Source organism: Grus americana, chromosome 4 (assembly GCF_028858705.1).
Source record: "Grus americana isolate bGruAme1 chromosome 4, bGruAme1.mat, whole genome shotgun sequence".
Taxonomy (NCBI): domain Eukaryota; kingdom Metazoa; phylum Chordata; class Aves; order Gruiformes; family Gruidae; genus Grus; species Grus americana.
Window position 1 is genome coordinate 14,149,547 of NC_072855.1, and position 23,162 is coordinate 14,172,708.

The 23,162-nt window shown below is 38.4% G+C and overlaps 1 protein-coding gene across 1 annotated transcript in view; it reads right to left on the bottom strand.

Annotated features, from left to right (window-relative positions):
* The window catches only part of STK32B (serine/threonine kinase 32B), a 173,924-nt gene that overhangs the window by 139,597 nt on the left and 11,165 nt on the right, over window positions 1-23,162 (bottom strand). The window contains exon 2 of the mRNA XM_054823749.1: window positions 5,393-5,448. Coding sequence (XP_054679724.1) covers window positions 5,393-5,448 — 56 coding nt within the window. The remainder of the gene's footprint in view (window positions 1-5,392; window positions 5,449-23,162) is intronic.

Genomic DNA, 23,162 nt, shown 5'->3' on the forward strand with positions numbered 1-23,162 from the left:
TGCCTCACATACAGCTTTTAAAGCAGAATGATAGTAAACATTTTCTAGTAATGTGTACCTACGCACATCTTTTAACATGGTTTCAAAATCAATAGGCTTTTAATGAATATATTAAAGCTACTTCCTGCTAAACATCAGGAAAACCAAGCTGCATCCATATGGACGTTATTGTGAAAAACGCCTGACATTGCTATGACAGTGCTGAATAGTAGTGGAGATCCTCCCTGACATTTCTACCTGCTGGCTGTTAGCTCTTCTTTGGAGCAGGATGGGAATGGGCTGACACTTTTCCACTACTGCAGGAAAGAAAGGAAAAGCCCTCAAGCTCTCCTCATCTGTGCAGTCCTAATGGGAAATGTTTAAATTGTGGTTTTTTGAGGGGTTTTTTGTTTATGGTCTAAATTCTTTCTGAAGGAGTCATTTTAAAATAGGGACAAACAGGTGCTCTGGCACCTCAACAAACAAATTCCGTGATGACTCATTATTGTGGAAGTCTGTGCAGAATTGCCTTATTTACACATATCAATATGGAAGCCTGTCACGCTCACATTACTAAAACATCCTCTTTCAATTTTTATGTGAATATAATTTACCAAAGCCCAGACAGTGCGCTGCTCAAACTGATATCACTGCTTCAGCAGTCTCTATAGGTGATGCTTCAAACCAAACATAACTATCACAAACTCAACAGCTATCCAGCTTCATAGTCAGCAGACAGGGACAGGCACATCCATCTCCACCTAAGGGATGGGTCTAAATAGGCCCAGGGCACCATCTGTAGGGGGGTGGTTTCTCTTCCAAAGTCCCTCTAAAGAGACCGTAGATGACTAGCTTGAATGCAGGCATCTGTGTTGTGCATGTTTAAAGGTAGGCAATATGAATCCCCAGTCATTTTCTTTGGATACATGGTGTTTGGCCCGGAAAGAACATCAGGGAGCAGGCGCTCTTAGTAAAGCCATTTTGGTCTGAATCTGGTATATGAGTACTTAGACGTCTGAAACTACCACAGGATATGGTTTCATGACAGGTCATAAAAAAGGAGAGATGCCAAACCGCAGTCAGAGAAAGCTCCTCTGTGCAAGGTCACTGTTAGGTGGAGAGCTGGCAGCTGGAGCGCACACTTCATCCGTGCTCCTGTATCATAATCTTATGCATCTTACGTCAGGTGAGTAGATCAGATGGGACAGCTATAGCTGCCATGAGTAATCACAGCCCAGCGGAGGGGCTGTGGCACTGCACAGGCACAAGACACTCACCTAGACGTAGGGGACTACAGGACAGAAATCAGCTATGTGTTTCACACTCAGTGTGGGAATTGACAAATCTGCTGTGAAGCACGTGCCTGAAATACTGCTACCTTGTCTGTTCTCACCCACTTACTCTGAAAAATTAATGCTCATAGTCTCAGCCTACAAGCAGAGTTGGAAAGATTTACACAAAGAGGCTGGAGAATAGATGTCATAAGTTTGGCTTTACACTGCCAGGGAATTTCCTTGAAATAGGGGGATTCATTCCCAGATTCCCCTGAGCAAACACGACAGCTGCAGCAGGGCTCAAGCATCTGCTTCGTCTCCTTTCATATTAACTCAAGCTTAAAAAATAGGTGTTTATACTGTCAAACAATATTAATATTCTGCAGTTGTGCGGTTGCTTTTAGGATAGCAGCATATTTTTTCTGAAATACTTTGCATATTATTTAGTAAAGTACCCTCGATCGGTGCAGACGTGATTCTGGGCCCCCATCTGTTTCACACCAGTGTAATTTCAATTACTTCAGCAGAGGAAGTCACTGTTTCATGCAAGCAAATTAATCAGAACTAAGTCCTGTGTCTCAGCATCTTAGACAAATAGGAGAAAGAGTCTGTACATTCATATCATAATTTGAATTTAATTTAAGGAGGTCAGATTGTTCAATATACCTGCTCCCATGAACAGAGAACTTGAAGAAAATTGGTACTATAATATCCCTGAAAACTAGTTGTTGTACCTGAATACAAATTATTTTGCGGCAGTAAACTTGCAATTATATGGTTACTGTTGCAGTAAAGAACAATGATAATTCTTCCTCTCACTCCTAGTCAGTTTTGTACTTATTGGATGATCTTCAAATATGTAATTTTTTGCAATAAGAATGATGGCTCTACATATAACAAAATGGAAAAATTTAGCCAGATTTAACATGAGAGAGCACTTCTAAGGTATCACATGGCTTAAAGAAATAACTACTTAGACCAGTGTTCAGCATTTTGGGTTTGAGTATTTTAAATTTTCTACTTCTGAACTGACATAGAAGGCAAACATTTAGTATATGAATAAAACTTGTTTGGACAAAATTTCTGACATGGCCCATTTCAAATGTATTTGGAAATACTAATAGCTGGAGCGTGCCAAGCATAACTAGCTTAAAGGTCTTTTAAAAAATAATAAAATGTTTCCTGTTACATGTGAGGACACCAAAGCAAAGAGCTACCTTCATCTACCTAGCAAAGCAAGGTCACTGAAGCCAGCAAGGCCACATACCTCACTTGGGTACCACTGCCACCATTGCAGCAGCTCACAGGTCTGTACCAGTGTCTGCATGTACAGATACATACACCGGGTATGTATACATGTGCCCAGGAGCGGGGACAAGTATTCAGTGAGTGGTCACACACCAGTCTGCCTTAGCTCACACGTCACTTGGCTTGAACAAAAGAACCACTGACTTACACAGAAGCTGTGGCTGCAGCCCTCCTACGCAGGCTCAGAGCTCATCTTCATCTGTCCTGACCAGGGAGCAACCTGAGCTCCAAAAAGACACCTTTCCAAGCAGAGAGAAGCAAGCCTGGTTGTTTCTGGAAACAGGAACATGCTCCTTGTTTCTCTTCTCTCCACACCCACATCCTACACTCCTTGCAACTGCTGCGATGCATCTTCACTTTTTCTGGGGAAGATGCTACAGTGCGTACAAGACTGCACCTGCTCTTAACATTGTCCCTAAGAAACAGCATGTACTGAGGCAGTCACTTAAAACAGGTGGCCACTTCTCAGAAAAGACAAGCTCTTGACTTACAAAGCATTTGATACCAAATGGCCTAGGAATTCCTGCAACAGCAAATGTTGCTACTGTGAATTGAAAATGCCAAAGGAAAAGGCAGGGAGCGGCTTTCTGAAGCCAGCTGGGAGGGACAGAGTGTTGCTGCTGAAGCAGTCGGCACCGATGGAGGAGGTGAGGTGCTGAGGATCACCTTAAGCTCTGTGCACAAGAGCGAGCCGCGCTGCGTGGAATCTCTGCCATATCAGATACCTCCTGCAGCAGTACCCTGCAGCGGCCTGAGGTTGCTGTAGCAACTACAGTAATTTAAGAAATATTGGGAAAGAGAGTGATTGTAGCAACAGCAATAAAATAAAAAAGTAGAGCATGTCTTAAAACATCCTACTGCTCTCAGAAAACAGAAACGGCCACAGAACAGCCATAAAGGAAGAAGGCAGTTTAAGGAAGGCGTGATACCGAACACGGTGTTACATGTTGCAGGATGCTGGAGCACAATAGACTCCAAGCAGTAAACAGCAAGTCAATAGAGATTAGAGGTTTTGCATCATTTGTTGATGTTTTCTGCTGCCAGGTACTTCCAGAAGGTCAGTAATAGGAAAAGTTGCCAGCAACAAGGCTTCGAAATGAACGATAAAGGCAAGACTGACTCACAGAGAAAGACACTTGAAACGGCGACTGATTTACTGTGTTGTGCTTTTGGCTGTGGTATAATAGGTCATTTTAAAATGGGTTTCTTTCTTTGCTGGTCTGTGGAAGGAGACACAAGGTGATTGGTCAGAAGCTTGTATTCATTTGGGAAAAATAAGCCTGTTACGCCAGGGACTCTTCTATTGCATTTGACAGCTGCAAAATAAGGATTTAAGTTTAGAGGGGACTTATGCATGAGTCCTTTCTTGCATTAAACATGTTCTCTCAGGGCTGTGAAACTCTATTCTCACCCGCACATATCCCCAAAGCAGGTTCACAAGAACACTGCAGCCATATGAATCTGTAAGAAAATCAGATGTTTCTAGAAGTATTATAGAAACATTCACCAGTTTCCTGGTGGATGCCGTGAATAAGAGTGAATCAAACATCAACCAACAAGCCTTCAAAAGGCACATATGCTTGTTTTATTTTCCTGCCTGAGGTGGAAGGGTGAGGGTCCCTTTGAAAGGGCAGAGGCAGTAGAGGTGTAAATGGGGAAGCTTTGAAGAAAGAGGGGTGCAGGTGATATTTGTGAAATTTGCAGGTGATATCATGGCCAGCATAATTTGGATATATCTTTAACTGCTTATCCTGCACCTAACTTGCACTCCTGGACCTCTGTGTAGTTTGACATGATATTCCATCAGCGCATTGTGATAATAAACAATTATAGATCTCCAGCTGCCCTGATTTTTAAGGGATTCTTGAATACTGTTTTGCACTAGCAGCATATTCTCCCATTGACCTCAAAGAGGGTTTCTCTTGGAAACTACTGAACCAAATAAGGACCATGCTGTGAAGGACCGTGCTGTTCTGCAAGAAGTATTTCAGGCCTCTGTAAAATGAAAGTCATTTTTCTACATGGAAGGCCAAAAGCCAGCAAAGTCCCGCGTGTGTTGTTAATGTCTAAGTACAGAAGTAGCTCACTGGCACTCAGCTGGCATATACTCAAGAATCATTGAAATCAAGATCTAGATAGCTATTGCTTGATCAGTTACTGAAGTTATATTTCCCCTTCAAACGTATTCCTGAGAGTAACGGTTTCTAATATTTTTATAATATGATTTTCTCTGACTGTGTGGCCTTGTATTTACCCATACTAAAATTTAAAACCTTGTTATAGTCTTTATTATAGGAAAGACAGGTCGTCTGCTCATGTGTAAACAAACCATTAATCTTCTCTGTTTCAGCAAAAGCCTGTTGAATTGAACAAACATTTACTCAATGATCATAATTACAGTGTATGTCAGTTTATATAGTCCCAAGCGTATTGAATCTATGTAAAGTGCCTTTAAAATACTGCAATTATTTTGAAGACACAAATAAGTCCGGAGATATAAGAACAAGATCACTCTAGTCGACTGCCTATAAAAGTAGTCTGTTCCTACTTTTTTGTTTGTTTTTGGTTTGGGTACTGATTTTTAAATTCTGCTAATCCCCACTGAGGAGACTTAATTATTACAATCATTTTTACTCAATTAATTTTATTGAATGTATTGTAATAGAAATAACTTAATGAATAGTTAGAGTCAATTCACACTGATGATCAGATGTTTTAAGAAGAAAAAGTCTACAAAACCTATGTTCCTTTACCCTAGTCAGGTCACACCAGACATACACAAAGGAATTCTCTGTTAGACTTTCAACTGCTAAAAATAAATTGATTCTTACCTTTCCAAAACTCCCTTTCCCAATAGCCCGCAATATTTGAAAGTGGTCAAAGTTGACTGTAAAATAAAAGAGAGGAGAAAAGGAAAACGGTTTGTAGACTGCTAAATCAGAATCAGAAATCAGATAAGAAAAGCAATGACAGTGTTTCCAGCTAATGTCATTTTACCATGTGGTATTTACTTCTTCTCTTAAAACACCAAACATATTTAATATCTAGCAAAGAGGAGGTTTGCTTTAAAATATGCTCTGTTAATTTTATTCACCAACCCATCTTGGTCCAATGCCTTCGGTGCCCAGTATCTCCAAAGAGAAGCACATCTCTGTCCTAACCAAGTAACAAGAGAGTAAGTTAGCATTATGCAGCCATTAGCAAAAACTGCTCAGTATTTTCCAGAAAGGTTAAAATCTATTAAAAGAGTACTGAATAATTCAGGTAAGTAACACCATCTGCTTACGGATATGTAGTAATACAAGGATGGTATTGTTACAGTAATCACTCTGCAGGATAATTCCCATATTCTGTTACAGTGATGGAAGCTTGTCCCACGATGAGCTACCAGGATCAGCCCCTCTGAACTTTGCCACCTTAATACAATACATAATGCTAATATTGTAAGACTATTTCATAGATGTAGCATAAGTTTGTTTTGAGAGATTTCATTTTAGCTTGGCAGTGGAATGGATTTACTCCCGCTTCATGAAAATCTGACAGCACAGTCTGCCCTAGACACTGAAGCGGTTTGCTTTGAAGGTGAGTGAGAGATTTCATTTCTCAGAAATGTCATTATTGTTGGTGTTGCATGAGACTGAACACAGCATGACCTTCAAATCTCTGGTTCATTGGTAGGTCTGGCAGTTTAAAAAAAATCCAACAACATCCTGAACAAAATTGATACAGAGCCACTGAAACACAAACATGACAATGTGTGATACAGTTTTTACAGTCACTTGTCAGAAAAGAATCACGCTTAAAGTTAAACTCAGTGAACCAGAGTTGACAAAGTTCAGCGCAACTTAACTGCATTTTTTTTTTAAATTAAAACTTTCTTATGTTCCTGGCTTTGGGCATGTACCTCCATGTATGCGCCTGTTATTGCCGTAACAGGAATAGGCAAAATTATGGAGACAGACTGTCACTGGAAAAATGTGGTAACACGAACAAATACAACAAAAATGTGACTCACATCATGATGAAGAAGAAAATCCTATAAAGTTAATAACACTTTAAATATCTCACAAAAAAGTTGTGTCAGCTCAAGCTAAGTATTGAGTAGGAAGTTGCAAGGTTGATATATAGCAAGCCACTGAAAAGGGCTAAAATCTTATTTTCCCTGTTGCAGTAATATCTCATTTACACTATTAATGCCACTTATATTTAAGCATTTGTTTATTTATGTTGCTTACATTGTCTTCAAGGAAACATGGTTACTCCTTTCATTAGTGCAGCTATAGCAACCACCTTCCTGGTAATTGCTGGAGACCAAATCAAATCCAGAGCTGAGAGAGCTGAAAGCAGCAGGTCTAGTGTTTAGCAAACAAAGATGGTAAGTCGGAATATAGCAGGTTTAGGATTCAGATACTAAACCGAAAATGCATAAACTTGCAAAGGATTTATAAACTACTTGGACACTGGAAATCGGAAAACAAATTTTGTGCTGAATCATGTAAGAGTTAGGGTTACCCAGATGTTTGAGAAACAAGATTGTCCATCAACGACCTGTAGCTGGGGCCTCTGCCCACAGATTTTACCCGTGGGGCACTGTCTTGTAGTTCCTGCTGGTCAATACTAGTGTCATGGACAAGACGGTCAGTGTAGCAAAACCACCTTCCGCACAGACTTACATCAACTTAAATCTTGTTCCCACGAGTCATCTCCTCCAAGCGCATGCCCCTGAGGATTTGAGAGCTTAATGACTGGGATCTTTGAGCTGATCCTTAGGTTTAAGTGGGAATTCAACAAAGCATTGAAAAGGTTCAAAACAATATGTTAATCTCATTCATTTCTTTGATAAGGAAAATTCAGCAATTTTTCCCTCCAGCATGCTGCTGTTGTCTGTGTCACTCCCCTGCTTTCAAACCTTCTGATGTTTCCTGTTTATTTTACCACATTTTAACAAACATGTTCCTTCAAGAAAGTTTAGTTTGAGTTTGTTCTTTACCTTGCAGTCATTCAGCTGAGACCAGCTCCCCAAAACAACTGGAAAACTCTTGAAACAGTCTGTAATTATCTAAATTTCAGTCAAGCCACATTTCAATAAGACTTGACTATGTTACTGTTCTGAAGCCTGTCTGGTTTTGAAATACAACAGTTTGACGAATTATTTTGTTTTTGTAAAACTAAGATTAGGCATTTATTTTTAGCTATGAGAAGGACATCTTTTATTGTCCGTATGATTTCTATTCTATTTCTCTGTACTTCCTTTTAATGGTGCTTATTGCTCTGAATAACTAGAACAACTTTTTTTTTAAAATTGGATTTAATTGTAAATTGGACATTAGACTATGGAATTTAAGATGGATTATCAGTAAGTCAAATAAATGGTTAAAAACCACAGCCACGTCAATTGATCAAATTTTTTCAATTTTTATGTTTAACATGAATAGAAAGTGGGTTGTTACACTTTCAGATCTTCATTAAGAAAAAAGAGTATTTTCTTTCTATAGTTCACTGTCCCATAAGCCTTTTCGCAAATCAAGGTACAATGATTGCAACACGTTTTGTGCAGGAGAAAAGAAAGATAATTTGAAGTGATTGTGGAAGTATGTAAACACACTTGAGTCTACATTTAAAATGAGCTAGGCCTGCAGCCACTGTAGTCTTCCGAAAAGGCTTAATTCACTAAGGTGAGACAACTTGGTCTCTTTTGATCATTCAAACATACTGACAACATTGTAGAGTTAAAAAGTGGGGAAGTTCCTCCCTTGGTATGTTAGGAAAGGATACGAAAAGGGATATCTTTGCAGTTGAGACCAATATGAAATTTAGCTGAGTCAAACTAAGATGCTTTAAGCAACAGTCCCATCAACAGCAGATCAGCCATGCAGAAGTGCCGTTAGCATCACAGCCCTGATAAACAGTGAACGGTCAAGCTCAGTTCACTGCCACCTTATTACTACACTAGTCTAGTCATTCCCCTTAGGTGTTTTCCTCAGGTGTTTTTAATCTCACACTCTCAAAATTTTTGGCTTATTTTGTTCATCACACTTTTTTTTAGGTTCTGTATGTGCTTTTTCTCCCTTTCGGTGAAAATTCAACACCACATGTTCACCACTTATTCTGAGAAGAATTACAGCTCACCACGACCTCTGGCATTTCCAATGTTTAAAATATCATCAAGATCAGACACTGCCATTTCCTCTGTGCAACAAGGATATCACAAGTATTGTATTCTTGTCCTCTAAAACATGACATGTCTAACTCTTGTGGAGCCTGGTGTTGTAGCTAATAACATTTTTCCAGCGCAAAGCCCCGCTGAGATAATGGTGTGGCTGGCAGAAGGACACTTTCTTCAGTAACAGTAATATGACTATTACTCTTTTGAAAATAGTTTTCTTGGTATCCTTTACTCAAGAGGGGAAAAAAAAAAATTTCAACTTTTTGAGTACTTCTGTCATTTTACTACCACACCATGCTTTGGAAATCTTAGATATCAGCTCTGAATTTGAGTCTTAGAGTATGGACATTTTTCAAGAATCAAAATTAGTTTATATTGTCTTCAGCAAATTTTTCATACAGGCAAATTCACAGACTGAAACTGTGAGCATTAACAACAGTATGAGGGAGTTTCCTTTCAGTTTCATTGATTTTCATCAAGTTGGAAAAATCAAGAAGTATTATAGTCTCCCACCTTCATCCCTAAAAAAGTCACCATTAATTCAAAACTGAGAAGGATTATGGAATAAAATGGATATTTGGCTAACTAAGGGAGAAAATAGATCAGCATTTATGGCGTCTGTTCCACGAGTGTTAGGTATCAGAGTGACCGATGCCTGTTAATTTCAGTAATGAGCTATAGATGCATATAAATTATTTTGTTTCTTTCAGTTTAGTCACACACAAATAAATCTTAAATGAATTCCATTGCACAGCTTCAAGTCTCTATTAATAACTTTAAGTGCAAGTATACCTCGCTTCGATTATTTTCATGGCTTTGAAGTAGCACCATGTAGAGCATTTTCCAGTAGTTTGATCTTGAACTAATAAAAGCTTGGATGATGGTAATGGGATTCACAAACTGAATGAAAGGTTGCACCCTGCTTGCCTCGAAAAGTCAAAAAATGTGGTCCTAGCCATTCCAAGTACTTGATCAAATATATTAGAATACTCAAAAAATATCAGGAATATCTAGAAGGATGGCACAGTGTTTTGTGACCAAATTGGGCACAGGAGTCCCTCTTCTGCCCCAGCCTTCTCAGGTGATCTTAGGCAAGCACTTCAATATCTTCTGCCCCTTTCTGTAGAAACATGAACCACTACGCCTCTAAGCAGCTGTAAAATTAGGTATGGGAAGTAGTTCAGTGCTCATGTACAAAAGTAATCCGGAGAGTAGTGACAGCCAATTCAAATAATAGTGCTTTATAAAACCACTATAAAGACTGAAAGCAATTTTCAAAGCTTGAAAAGTGTACACCGTTGTGGAAGTGGAGGTACAGAAATCAGCAGAAAATTGACTCCAATCCCACACATCAAGTTGCCACAGAGCTGAGAGCAGAACCTGGCTCCCACCTCACACCACACCATTTCTCAAGCATATCTTTCCAACTGCATGAGCACTGACAGAGCAAACATTTGATATAAAACTTTCTAGTGAAAGATAAAATAAATATTTCTTGCTCCACTGCTTCCCAAGGATAAAGTACACTTTGGGGAAAATATGCACAGCACAGACTGTTGGGTTTCTACAACAATACTGCAAAAATGCTGGATAGTTTTAGTGGAAATGCCTATTATTCTTTTTTTGCACAAACTAACCAGCATTATGTCCATAATGATGTATGTTAAAACAATGAGGTCTTCTATATGCATTCACCACTGCCGCATCATTCTTGAGTGGTACAGTGATTTGAACCAAAAAACCCCAAATTAACTGTTACATCGATGCAGTTCATTACAAGTTTGAATTATGACATCACACAAACCCACAAAATTTCTATCCTTTCGTTTGTAGTGTGCTAATCTAAAATATTCTCACGTAACCCATCATTTGTTCAAGTGTAAATTACATCTAACTCAAGAGGCAATACATATATTGGGTGGATTCTACACAGAGCTGACATCTGTTGTTCTTACTGCACCTGAGGAATATTTATGGCATGTTTATGTGATTAGTCCAAATACACTCAATAACAATTCCCTGAAAGAGCTTTGTATCTCCAAGAACAAAGATCCAGTCCAACATGGTTAAAGCACAGGCATATACCTGCTTTGTATCATAGAAAAGAAATTAGAAGCCATTTGGTTCAAAAAAAACTGGAAGAACTTGGTAAGCATCCAGAGCAAAATCCAGACATTGTCCTTCTCTGGCAGATTCTCACTGATTTATTTGGACTGTCTGGCTGTAGCCAAAACCAGAACATGACTACTAAGACATTAGGAGGTATACAGTAAAACCATATTTGCAACACAACGAGCATTTCAAGACATCTAGCTTCAGTCTCACTGATCTGAACAGAAAACAGAAACAAGGAAATGTGGCCATCAGCCAAGAAAATAGATTTTTATTTAAGTCTGAGCACTGTCTACGTGTTGCAGGTCTGTTTCAGAGTGTTTTAATCCTTCCTGCTTCTATGTGAATCAGAAAAACAGAGTAATAACTAAATCAAATTTGCCTTCTAGATTTGGCCTGTATGGTTTAACCTGAGACCCACTGGCCAGCATTGCTATTTTTCCAACTAGTTCTGCAGTTGTGTTTATATGTGTGTCTGCTTTTCAGATTCTCCAGCCCTTTCCAGAGGAAGTCACGAGGCTGCACTGACAGAACCTCAGTAGGTCTCAGCCGCCTTCAAAGCTTGTTAAAATTGCTACTGTACTTCCACACAGAAACACATCAGTAACCAAGTAGATCCAGTCATGTGTATTCAGTACTCATGACAAAGTCACCAGCTGGAATGGACATAGACAGGACAAAAATGAACAGTGCTTAAAAATCAGATTAAGGGGCATAAAATGGTTTGGGTAGTCATAAGGAGTCACATTCCATCATGCTCTGTTCATGGGAAGTGCACTAGTGAAGAAAGATGCTGTTTAAATTAACTATGAAATGAATTTTTGTTGACGGAGTGATAAAGCCAGGCATATCTTTGAGGTGAGCAAAGAATACAAAATCTGTACAGCTTCATTAGGTTTCTGAGTGGAATGGGCCATCCCTATACATTAATTGATTGGGGAACCTACTAATTGGAAAGATTACATAACTGAAGGGCAAGAAAAAAAGCAGTTTCAGAGCTGATTTTATCTCATTAGTGATGGAGCATGGTGTTTGCTATCATTGTATTCAGGAGTTTTTCATTTAAATTGCATTACAATGTCTCAGTCTTAATGAGTGTTTTAGTTTCAATATAAACTGTTTCTAATTATTATGTTAATAATTTTATAACTATCCAGAGTTTATTTACAATTAGAAAGAACTAAAGATCTTTGTATGTCAAAAAAATTTTATTTAAAATTCAGTTAATTTTGCTTTGAACTTTAAAATGCATTTTGTTCTGATCATGTTTTCAGACTGAATGTATGGAAAATATAATTCCTGTCTCTCAGGAAGTTCTGATACTTGAACATTAGTATATGCTAAAAAAAAAAAAAAAAAAAAAAGATTATGACTATTGATTTGAAAATGCAATTTTCCTACTTTATCAATTGAATTATTTCATTTTGAACTGATACCATTTTTTCCATTTTAAAGTGTCATAAGCAGATTACAACAATAACCATCTTCCACCCTGCTGCAGCTCCAGAAGAAGTTCAGAATAATGTCCATCTTACAAAAGGAAAGATATCCTTCAATTTCCTCAAAGTGAAACATTTATATATTATCAAAAGACTTTCATTTCAGACTTCTTGATCGATCCAAAGAGGGTTTTTTCACAGTAGTTCAGTACTACACTGTGCTTCCTTGTGATGATGACTATGTCCATCTACGAGATGAGGTCATTGGCTGGACTCTATCTCCCATTATGTAGGTAGACACATAGCACCTGCATGATACACACCTTGTTCACTCCAAGGTGTTGGTGTGTTGTAAACAGGTACAAGATTTGGATCTACAGAAGGGACTACAAGTATCAGATTCCAACACCTTAGTGTCATATCACAGAAATGTAGTCTAGCTTTCAACTGACCCAAAATCAATTTGAAAAGGTAAACTTCAATTCCATTCAAAATTTCCAAACCAGCTTTGTTTTCCCAGTATAAGGCTTACTTCTTAAAAGGAAAATAATGGTAATTTTATTTGGCAAAAATTCTAATTACCCATTAAAAAGTTATTCAGAGGAAAAGTCTGTTCCAAAAATCAATGAAATCTTATTGAAATTAACAATGTTATGAAAACAAGCAAACAAAACCCCAAAAAACTCAACCACCCAACCAAACAAAAAAACCCCCAGATTGAAAGAGTTCCTTGTTATCTCCCATCTATGTCACCTTTCAAATACGATAAAGTGGAGGCAACCTCTTCCCTGGATTGCCAGAAATGGGGAGAAAACCTCAGTACTACGGTGTTGGGAAAGTATAATTTTATACCTCTCATTTCTATATTCTATCAATACATATCTGATACCATAGATAAAAGAGTGGGCTAAATAACATCTGCTGTGATGCATCACAGGAATTCTTACTTCCTTATGTTAATCCTCCTACAAGGTAGTGCTTCATATGCAATGTGGCTACACATCAAATTCACAGAATATTTAGATGACGCACGGTTTGTTCATCAAAAGCAGTGCCAATATCATGGGGTTCTACACTGTATTCGGTGAAATCCACCTCACATTGTATCGTTAAAAGTGTGGGTTTTTTCCTAAATGGATGGCAAATTTTCTGAATACCTTAGTTAAAAAGAATACTGGAAAGAACCACAACAATCTAATGTTTTCCAAAATCCTCTAAAAACAAACTAGAAGACTTTGGTGAATCAGCTAATGATTTACACTGTTAGAGAAACAGGCACGTGTTGCCACAACCAGAAATAAATCTGAAATCTCAAAGAAAACTAAAGTTTGAAAACAACCAAGCTGCTAAAGAAAAATATGCTAGGACTGATCCTCAAAACTTTGCTTCCTTTTTAATTCTATAAAAGAACATTATTCCTTTTGTAATGCTATTCTGTAAAAGCTGTAAAAGAAATGAAGATGCCATCTTGCATTCAGAAGGAAACTGTGACTCCTTGGTAAACAAGAATCTGTTTGAACCAAAGATTAAATGAAATTTTCTCTCCAGAGCTGTTTACATTTCTAATAAGGCAAAATAAAATCATGCTGCCATTAAACACATCTAGTCTGAAAAAGCATGCAGCTACCTGAAACCTGTAAAACAAAGTTTGCTCTTTGGGCAAGAGAACAAGCGGCAAACCATTACAGCTTTTCTTTGAGAGTTTAAACTGAAACTACTGAGTGCTATCCTACGATCTCAAGACTTCTGAGAAATTTGAGATACATCACGAAAACAATACTCAGAAAAGTCATCCTGACGCTTTGAGGGATGTGGTGTGCCATCTTCTGTGAGCCACTGGGAGGGATTTACAGGTAGCAGAGACTTGTCAACAAGCCATTGAAGTCAGCACAAAAAGTCCTATAGCTGTAAACTGCAGTAGGATTTTGATCTGAGAACATCGTCATTAGTTTTTGCTGAAAGTCTACTGAAAGGTTGCCCTTGTGGTAGCCTTAGTAAGGGCTTCACCAGAAGCTCACGGGACTGCAGGGGTGGTTGTGATTGTTATCCGAGGGAAAAACTAAAGTTTATTGCTCTGAGGAAGGTGTGGGAGTGTTTTGGCTCTTGCTTTGCTCTGAAAGAATTTTAACACTGATTTGATGAGATTAGCCATTCCTTTCTGAAGGATTGAGCACAAATGGGTGTTTACTGGCATAGGTTAACTGCACTGACCAGAAGAGCTCTTGTGGCTGCATATCTCTCCCACAGTCCTTCTTGGGAGCATTAGATTGAAAAATAAAGTCAATTTTCTTGCCTTTATGCCTCTTTAAAAATAGTCCAAAATGTAACCGTAAAAATTCACAATCAGAGTGTTTAGTGTGCTGCCTCTGTGATCTTCAGACAGGTTACCCCGTTTCAGAGGCACACACAGAAACTCTGAGGTGGCTGGAAAAAAGGGAGTAATTGAAAAGCAAGTTTTTGCCTGCCATGGTTTGCTTGACCAAATATAGGAAGAGATGAGAGAAAAAAAAAATATTCTTTTAAATAAATAATGCCAGTCTGAAGGATACAAAAGCAATATGATAATTCTGATCTTTTGATTAAGAATTTGATTTCAACTCCAATGAAAGCAAACAGTAAATTATCTAGATTTCAGGTCTTTCTCATTTTTCCTTTGTGCCTGCTTTCCATTTTACCTTTCTTCCACTAGAGAACTAAGTGAAAGAATTACAAAATCAAAAGGTCTTTACTGATCTCAGGTGAAATTAAAAATTCCTCAATATTGATTCATGACAGTTTTTGTATTCTTGTCTGTGTCCAAGTAGAGTGTGTGTGCATTTCTGATTGTTTTTTTTTTTTCCTGAAATCAGAATGTTTCAAGAAATATTTCTTTTCTTTTTGCTTTTAGCTTTTCACAGGAGAGATTTCTATTTTTGGATAGTCTTATACTGAGAGGAAGTAGAAAATTCTGATATTTTCCAACATCAGGAGCATAACTTATATGCTTTAGGGCTTACACACACAACCAACTTATCTCTAAGACCACCTCACTGACACAGTTTTAGCCCTTCTTTATGATCCCTGTCATCTGATGCAATGACAAGAGCACATGATGATCCAGGTAAAAGACTTTCTCTTTGAAAACCTGACAAGAAAATGAGGCAATCACATGGACACCATCTCTGACACACTGCTGACAGCAGGAACAAGGAGGACAGCAGGAGCACCCCTTTTGGTAACCATATGGACCTTTAGATTGGATCAAGCTAACCATGACACATTATGATAACCTGCAAGGTTAGTTTTGTTAAAAGTCTAGTTGCAAAGGCAGTAGAATGAGATAGTCACCCTCACAGGTGAGTTATAGTACTTTTTAATACAGAGTTTATGTATTTTACTTTTACAGAAATTGTTTGTTTTATACCAAAGTAGAGATCAAACTCTGATCCCTGTCCCATTAAAATATACTGACTCTAATACTTGCATTTTCTCCTCAAATATAAGTGAGCACGTAAATAAAAGTAAAGACAAATTTAAAATTATCTGCTAAGATGGTCTTTTGCCTTAGATGGCAATCTAAGGAAGGCAACCAATCAGCCTACTGAAAATAAGTAGGAATAATAATAAACATCCTATGCCAGAAAGATTTAAGCTAATACAGTCTAAAGTACAACTGCTATTATTTGAAGGAAAAGTTACTAATTTAAACTAAGGAATTTTAAATTGTTTCTCATTAATAAACAAACAAAAAAAAGGTCAAATAAAGCTGACAGAGCTTGGCAGAAAATACAAGGAATGTGGAATGTGTTGTCTTTGCTAAAAGTCAGCTGGACAATCTAGTAGAGAACAAGCCCAAGTTGATGATATGTCCTCATGGGCTGTGTAGTATAAAACAGGAGAGAATGACTATCTGTTTAATGTCACCATTAATGATGTGAGCTCAAAAATTAGCACAGAGGATGATATGTTCTACTTGTCTTTTTTTGGGCTAATGCAAGGTCTTCAAAATCCTGATAATGACTAATGGTACAGGCAATAACCAGGGTGAAGCTCCCTTGACAGATACCTAAGATTTAAAATAGCAGTGGCTGAGACAACTTAAAAAGAAAAAAAGAGACAAAATACTATAGTGGCAGGCATGAATGGAGGCTAATACTGCAAAAAGGCAATTTGATTTATAATAATTCCTGCCCCAGGATATCACCTAAACCAAAAGGCATCAACAAGTTCAGAAAGGGGTAGAACTACAGCATAGTGCACACTCTAAATGGGGAAGAGATTCACACTGTGACTACGAAGAGAGATCTGTTGTGAGTCGACCCCTTGCAGGACAACCACAAACAAGACATTCTTCTAATGCCACTTCCATGCCCGTGGAGGTGGAGGTGCTCTGATCTGATCAGTCTGAAAATAGTAATGGGGTACCATAGACTGAGAGCAAGAACTTGAGTGCTGATGCTGGGCCATGAGCGAAGATGTTCTTGATCATGTCGGTCAGTTTAGTGTAATCCTTCAGCAGCATTATTTTGAAGCAACCCTTCTCAACACCTCACTAGTCTGTTATGATGACTGGTTAATCATCCGTACATTAAGCTAAAAAAATAATTGGACTTAAAATACAGGGGCTTTCCCTTTTAAGTTTAACAGAAAAGTGAAAGGAATTTGCACTGTTAAATCTACTACTATTTTTCAAGAGGCAGCAAAGAGCCACAGATTGTTGTGAAAGATCTGTAATGACCGATCAGGGATTTCACATATTGGTGTATAACTCAGTGCTATCAAAAATATAATCAGAAGTCAGACATTCCTTGGGATGAACTGATAAGTTGTAAAAAAATCTCACATTTGCTACATAGCCATCATTGCTGTCCATCAATGGCCAGGGCCTGGGTAACCACACAAGCCTAAAGGCCCGAAAAGATTTGATGGTAGTTGGAAACAGGTCTACATTAGTGTTGTAGAGATGTTCACTTCTTGTGCACAGGATTCATTGTGACTGGCCCCACGAAAGTACATGATTCTCTGTCCAGTTAGGCTGGCACTGAAGCTATGCAACAGGAAGAACTGAAATTATTAGGTTATTTTTAGGTATGGTGCATTGGATAAACGTGCGACTGACTTAAGTCCGTAACCCTGATCTCATTGCCACATCAAAATCATTAGGATTTAGTTAGGCAGTGTCAAACCTTCAGGTTAGTTTACCATAACAGAAGGTCTTTGCAATGGATTTACCTGCATCTACATTCTGTCAGCGTATAGCATTCAGGTGACCTATTTTCTAGTAGAAAGGTTTCTTTTGCATAGACTAACTTATTTCAGTGGAAAGTAATTTGAACTTCTGATATCATCTTAATCACTCATCCATGTATCCTATTATAAACCAGTAATTGATAAAATTTTACTATTATAAACTCACAAGTCAGCAAATTTTTTTAATTTTTTTTTTTTTTAAGATCAGTGAAAGTTTTAATTAAAGAGCCCTTTTTTGTTACTATGAAAACAGTTTTGTTTTGTGACAAGACAGAGATTTGGTTCAGAAAAGCTATTAACTTAGTGTCAACACTGGAAACATCGAAAGTCTTCAAGGAACAATTGAACTGATGTACTAGACTTTATCACAGTCAGTGAATAGCAGGGAAGCCTTTGTGAGTCTCCATCCTGCCCATGGCTCTTTCAAAGGGTAAACTTGACATTGAAACTAAGGAGAAAAACTTTCAGGACCCGCTCAAATGTAAAGTGTCTTTAAGACCTTTTGTAAGTGATAAAACATAACTGCCTTTTGTTAAGAAAAGAGGGTTTCTAATTGATGATGTTGCTTACTTATGAATGAGCTGACAAAAAGAATCTCTGAAATCTATTGCAAGGAGAAATAGGTGGACAGGTATGTCCACCAGAAAAGATACTCCTTGAAAAAATGTATTACTAAAATACAGAAAGTTTAAATTCCACTTCAACTGTAATAGACTTCCCTGTGAGATCAGGAAACACATAATAGATTCTGAAGCATCTTTTTCAGCTCAAAAGTGGGAATATTCACTTCCCTGAGTTACTATGAGAATAACCTCATTAATAACTGAACTGGAAGGCACTCTGAGGGAAGTTGCTATGGGAATAAAATGTCAAATTTCAGTGGACCAAACTGTTTTCTCCTACAATAAAATTTACCAGAGTGATCCTCAGGTGAAGGAAAAATTCTTTAAGTGATGTTACCAACAAAAACCTCAGTGAGGCATCAGTCAATATTATCCATGTGGACGCCTCTATAATGCCAAACAGGCCAGGTGGAAGCTAAGAAACCTCTTTGCTTTAGGCTTGAGTGGTGGCTCAGAGACCACGGTTCTTGCAGAGCAGGATTTCAGAAAATGAGTCTTGGTGCTATGTTAATGGGACATTAGGGAGCCATGTGAATAGGATTTTACCCAAACACCTAGACAAAGTAGGAATTGTTCTCTTCTTTTTCTTCTAAATTCAGATCCCAAGAGATGAGGCGTCTGTCTCCAAAACTGGATCTGGAAGAATTATATTTTCTATTTTTAACCACAATTACAAATGAAACACTGGAGGCAAATAAGGACACTAAAGGGTCAGAAAGATTCGCATTTCAACTGGGATTTCCTCACATTTAGCCTTTTTAAACCTAACCAACCCCATAGGCTTCAAATGAGTGATGCCAGTTCTAACTTGCAGCAAAAGTGCGCCTGAAGTGCAGAGCAGTAGACTTATTTTTCATTTGTCATTGTGAGATTAAAGCTCATCAGTCTGATAGCAGCAATGTTCCCTCAGGAAAAAAACTTTCAAAAGAAGCAGGCAAACCTGCGGGTTATAAATGTGTCTGTCCAGGTTTATCTTTTGGGATTTGAAAATAGTGCTGAAAATGCAAGAATTTCAAGAACATTTGAGCATCGTTTCTGAAGATGTCCAGGCATTTGTGTCTCATGGCTCTTCCTCATCAAAAAAGTCACAACTATCAACTCGAAAAGCAACCTGTATCTATCGGAGCTCTGAGGGTACTAACTGGCCTTGCTGGCCATGACCAGCTTCCCCTGCCCCACCGCCACCACCACGCTGCCCATGGGTTCAGGAGCCCAGTTGCAGCTCAGGCCTGCCTCAAGCCAATATGAAACAAGAAAGAGCCATGAGGAGCCTGGTGGGGACCTGTCATGCTTTGCTGAGCTGCACTTCAAATCAGTTCTCAGCCAAGCTAGATTGTAGGTACATCTATGCCCCTCAAATACCCTCTGGACCCTTGGCTGACCCCACTTACTGTCACTGACCTGCTCTGCTCGCCTGGCTTGGGGACAGTGTTACAGCCAGGGCTTTACAGCAAAGGGCTCCAAGTGCACGTAGTGAGGTTGCACAGCTGTAGCTCAGGGTAGTATAGGGACTGGAAACAGGAAAACTGCCTCTCATTACGGGAAAAGGCAGAGTTTAATTAAGTTAGCAGCACATATAGTGAGTACATTTAAGTGCCAGCGCCCCGGTACGGACAAGTAAAAGAAAATTTCAAGTATTTCTTTACTGCCTGGTCACAAAGAAGCACATCAGACTCCAGTAGAAGCTAGATGCCTCATACTAGCCAGATTTCCATCGACTGTTTAAATAAAAGAAACAACTTACTTTTAAGAGAGCTGACCTCCATTAACACCATCCTTTAGCCCACCCATAGTTTTCCATCCTCTGCAATTAGATGACTTTCACTATGTACTTCAGCACTCAAGTTGTGTCTTACTCATAGGTCTCATAAATTTTTAAAACTAAGTTATACTCCTAAAAAAAATAAAATCTCTTTTAGGGATGGAACCTCAAATCCAAACCTCTGAGGTTCCAGAGGGACTGACCTGAACCTAGCTTGGTGTTTTGAGTTATTTGGAGCCAAAAAGGGGCTGATTTTTTATTCTAGATAGGATTCCACTGTGTGAATCATTTCATTTCATAAGAAAGACTTCACTTTGTCTACCATTTTGGAGTAAAAGCAGGTCTCCCAAAGGCTTTTTAACCTAGGTGTTCAAGACCAAATTTTTGTTGATCAAACATGATCAATTTTTTCCAACTTCAGTGAAAGCAATATCCTGAGTTATTAGTTAACGTTAAAACACCTTTCTATTTTGATACTTCACTTTTTGTAACTGTTTTCCTTCAGGGTGTATAGAAAAGGTAGAAAAAAGACCTGATAGTAACAGCTATATGTAGTTCATAAAGAACTTATGGAATTTAGTGCAACTCAAATTTCTTCATCTCAAGGTTTACAGATAAATATTTAAAGATGGAATTGGTAGTTTTGGTACTGAGACTGAAAAAGATGGGTTGACTTTTGCACATACAACGGCCACCTAACTGTAGAAATGTTTTTACTTGGAGCTGATGACTTATTCTCTGATCATTGCACTACTTACCTCTGGGAAATCCTTCCAGTGAAGAAGTAAAGATAGTTTCAGCCTGATAAAAGTATGCTTATTTACACACCACAAGCAATTATACCAAAGCCGATAGGACCATGCATTGCTGAAAACAGTAAATATGAATAAAGAAATCAGGACCTTTGCCTTATCTATCCGCTGATAAGATTAGTAGTGAAATATAAAAGATTTAAAGCAAAGCAAACATAGACGCACTCACAAAACAAATTGAATCTGCCTCATCTCCATTCCTAGGCTTTCATGTCAGCTGGCACAGAGGTGACGGAGGAGAGAAGGAGGACTTCAGACCAGCCACAGTTCCCAGGTTGTGGCTGGGGGTTGGCATCAGCAGCGGAAGGTCAGTAGACTCTGAGCCACAACTTAACTCATAAAAGTTTACCTTATATCACCACACAACAAGAATAATAAAAAGATTAATTTGATGTAGAGGGTCGGTAGCTGACAGATATTAATGGAAAGAACATAACTTCTAATCTTCATGACAGAAGTTATTAGCTGCAAAGCACAAACAAATAGTGAACTGCAGAGGATAAAATTGCTCCATGTAGCAGAAGGTTTGTTAGTCTTAATGCTTGAAACATTCAGTGGTATTAAATGTGCTTATACCAATTCTGTATAATCACAGAAATAGAATCTCAAATAAGTTTAATTATAGATGTTAGATGAAAATAATGAATATCGGTGACTCAGTTCTAGAGTTCCACATACACTGGGTTTGTTTTGACGAGAGTAAAGTACATATAAAAATATCTATGTATATATAGAAAGAAAGAAAGGGAGAGAGAACTGCTCTCTAAAAATATATGGATTATATTTTCTTAACTAGAGTAAAATGGTAAATTGGTACATCAGAGCTTCCTCTGTCTGTTTATGAAATAATATTAAACAGCCTTTGTTGCTTCACGGTACAGAATGGAAAACCTTCAAAATAGCAAAAAAAAATTATTTCCCACCACCAAGTCTATCTATGTTATGTTATGTTATGTTATGTTATGTTATGTTATGTTATGTTATGTTATGTTATGTTAATCAATAAAGACAGGTGGAAAAAGGACTGGAAATCAGCTTAATATCACTAAAGATTAGAAGAAACATACTGCATATGAGAGTAGCCAGCAGTCTTTCCCAGGTGGTCTGCTGGGCTGTATTTTTCTTTTCCAAATTAGAATGTAGCATTGCAGGAGGTTCTTTGCAACATCCAGGATATCCCATCACTCAAAACACCAGGATGTCATTGATTCACGCGTGTCTGTGGATCAAAAGATGTGTATGGTCTACCTAGCAGAGGAAGGTTAGGAGGCTCAGAGCTGAGCCTGTGGTTACTCATTAGCACTTGTATGCCCAGGGAAGCATTCAAAATTCTCTGCATCCTGCTAGAAACAGTCAGAAAACTGAATGTTACAAGCAGTATCTTCTCTGTAAGGGACAGCAACTGCACTGAAAGGTGCACTTTCTATTAAGGCATTTAAAATCTGTGCCTATGCTACCTCCAGCACCTGGGAGATGGTCTGATGGCTGCTGGCTTAGGAGAACCAAAGGTCTGAAGTCAGAGCAGCGCTCAATGTAAGTGCTTGAAACCACTGAAAACATGGCATTTCTTCACTGCCACATATTACTTAATCTTTTCTAAACAGCAGACATAACCTCTAATTACTCTCAGAAAAGCCTTGTGAAAAGCCATTCAGAGAGAAAATGCTGTCCCTGGAACAGCTGGAATTTGCCGAGCCACCAGACAGGCTCCACTTGCAGGTCCTGCCTCCAGCCAGCATTCGCAACTGCCCGGGCAGCCACTCTCTAGCTGCTCTCTTCTCCCGCTCATCAGTAGAGAGCTCCCTAACTCCAAAAGAACAAGGATTGCCTTGCTGAAAGTTTGGATCACCGGAAAAAGTTCTCTACTCTATGGCTCTTTTCCAGCAAAATCTCACAGCACTTAGTGGTGACATTTTTGTTTAACAGAAGGTCGATAAATCTTGCAAGAAAGTCTTCCAATATTGAGATTCTTGCTGAGAATTTCACACTAAAAATTTATTTCTCTTTCTAAGGTATTTTTATCTGCTATTATTACTTGCACCATAAAACAATCTAGTTTAATAATTTAGCTTAAAATCTTAAGCAAAAGACCTCAAAGATATGTCACTGGGCTGGAAAAGAGTTGGAAATAATGGCCTAATTGGCATACAGTTGCTGAAAAATCAGAAGCCAAGGCTGGGCAGAGAAGAATCTCATGAAGCTGCAGAAGACTCCTGGCCAGTCTTTTCCTCCCATTATATTCAAACCAATGTCAGCAAAGGCTAACTTTGTTTTATAGCAATGCCTTGCACAAAGATTGTGTAGCTATCTCTGTAGTTTTCATATGCTGAAACAGTCAAATGTGATGCTGAACTTAAAATAATAACTTTGTCCTACACCTCAGAAAGGATCTTTTGATTAGCTTTTGTTCTTTGACTTCAAGCTCTGTGTAGCAGATCACAGTGCCTAAGATGCGGTG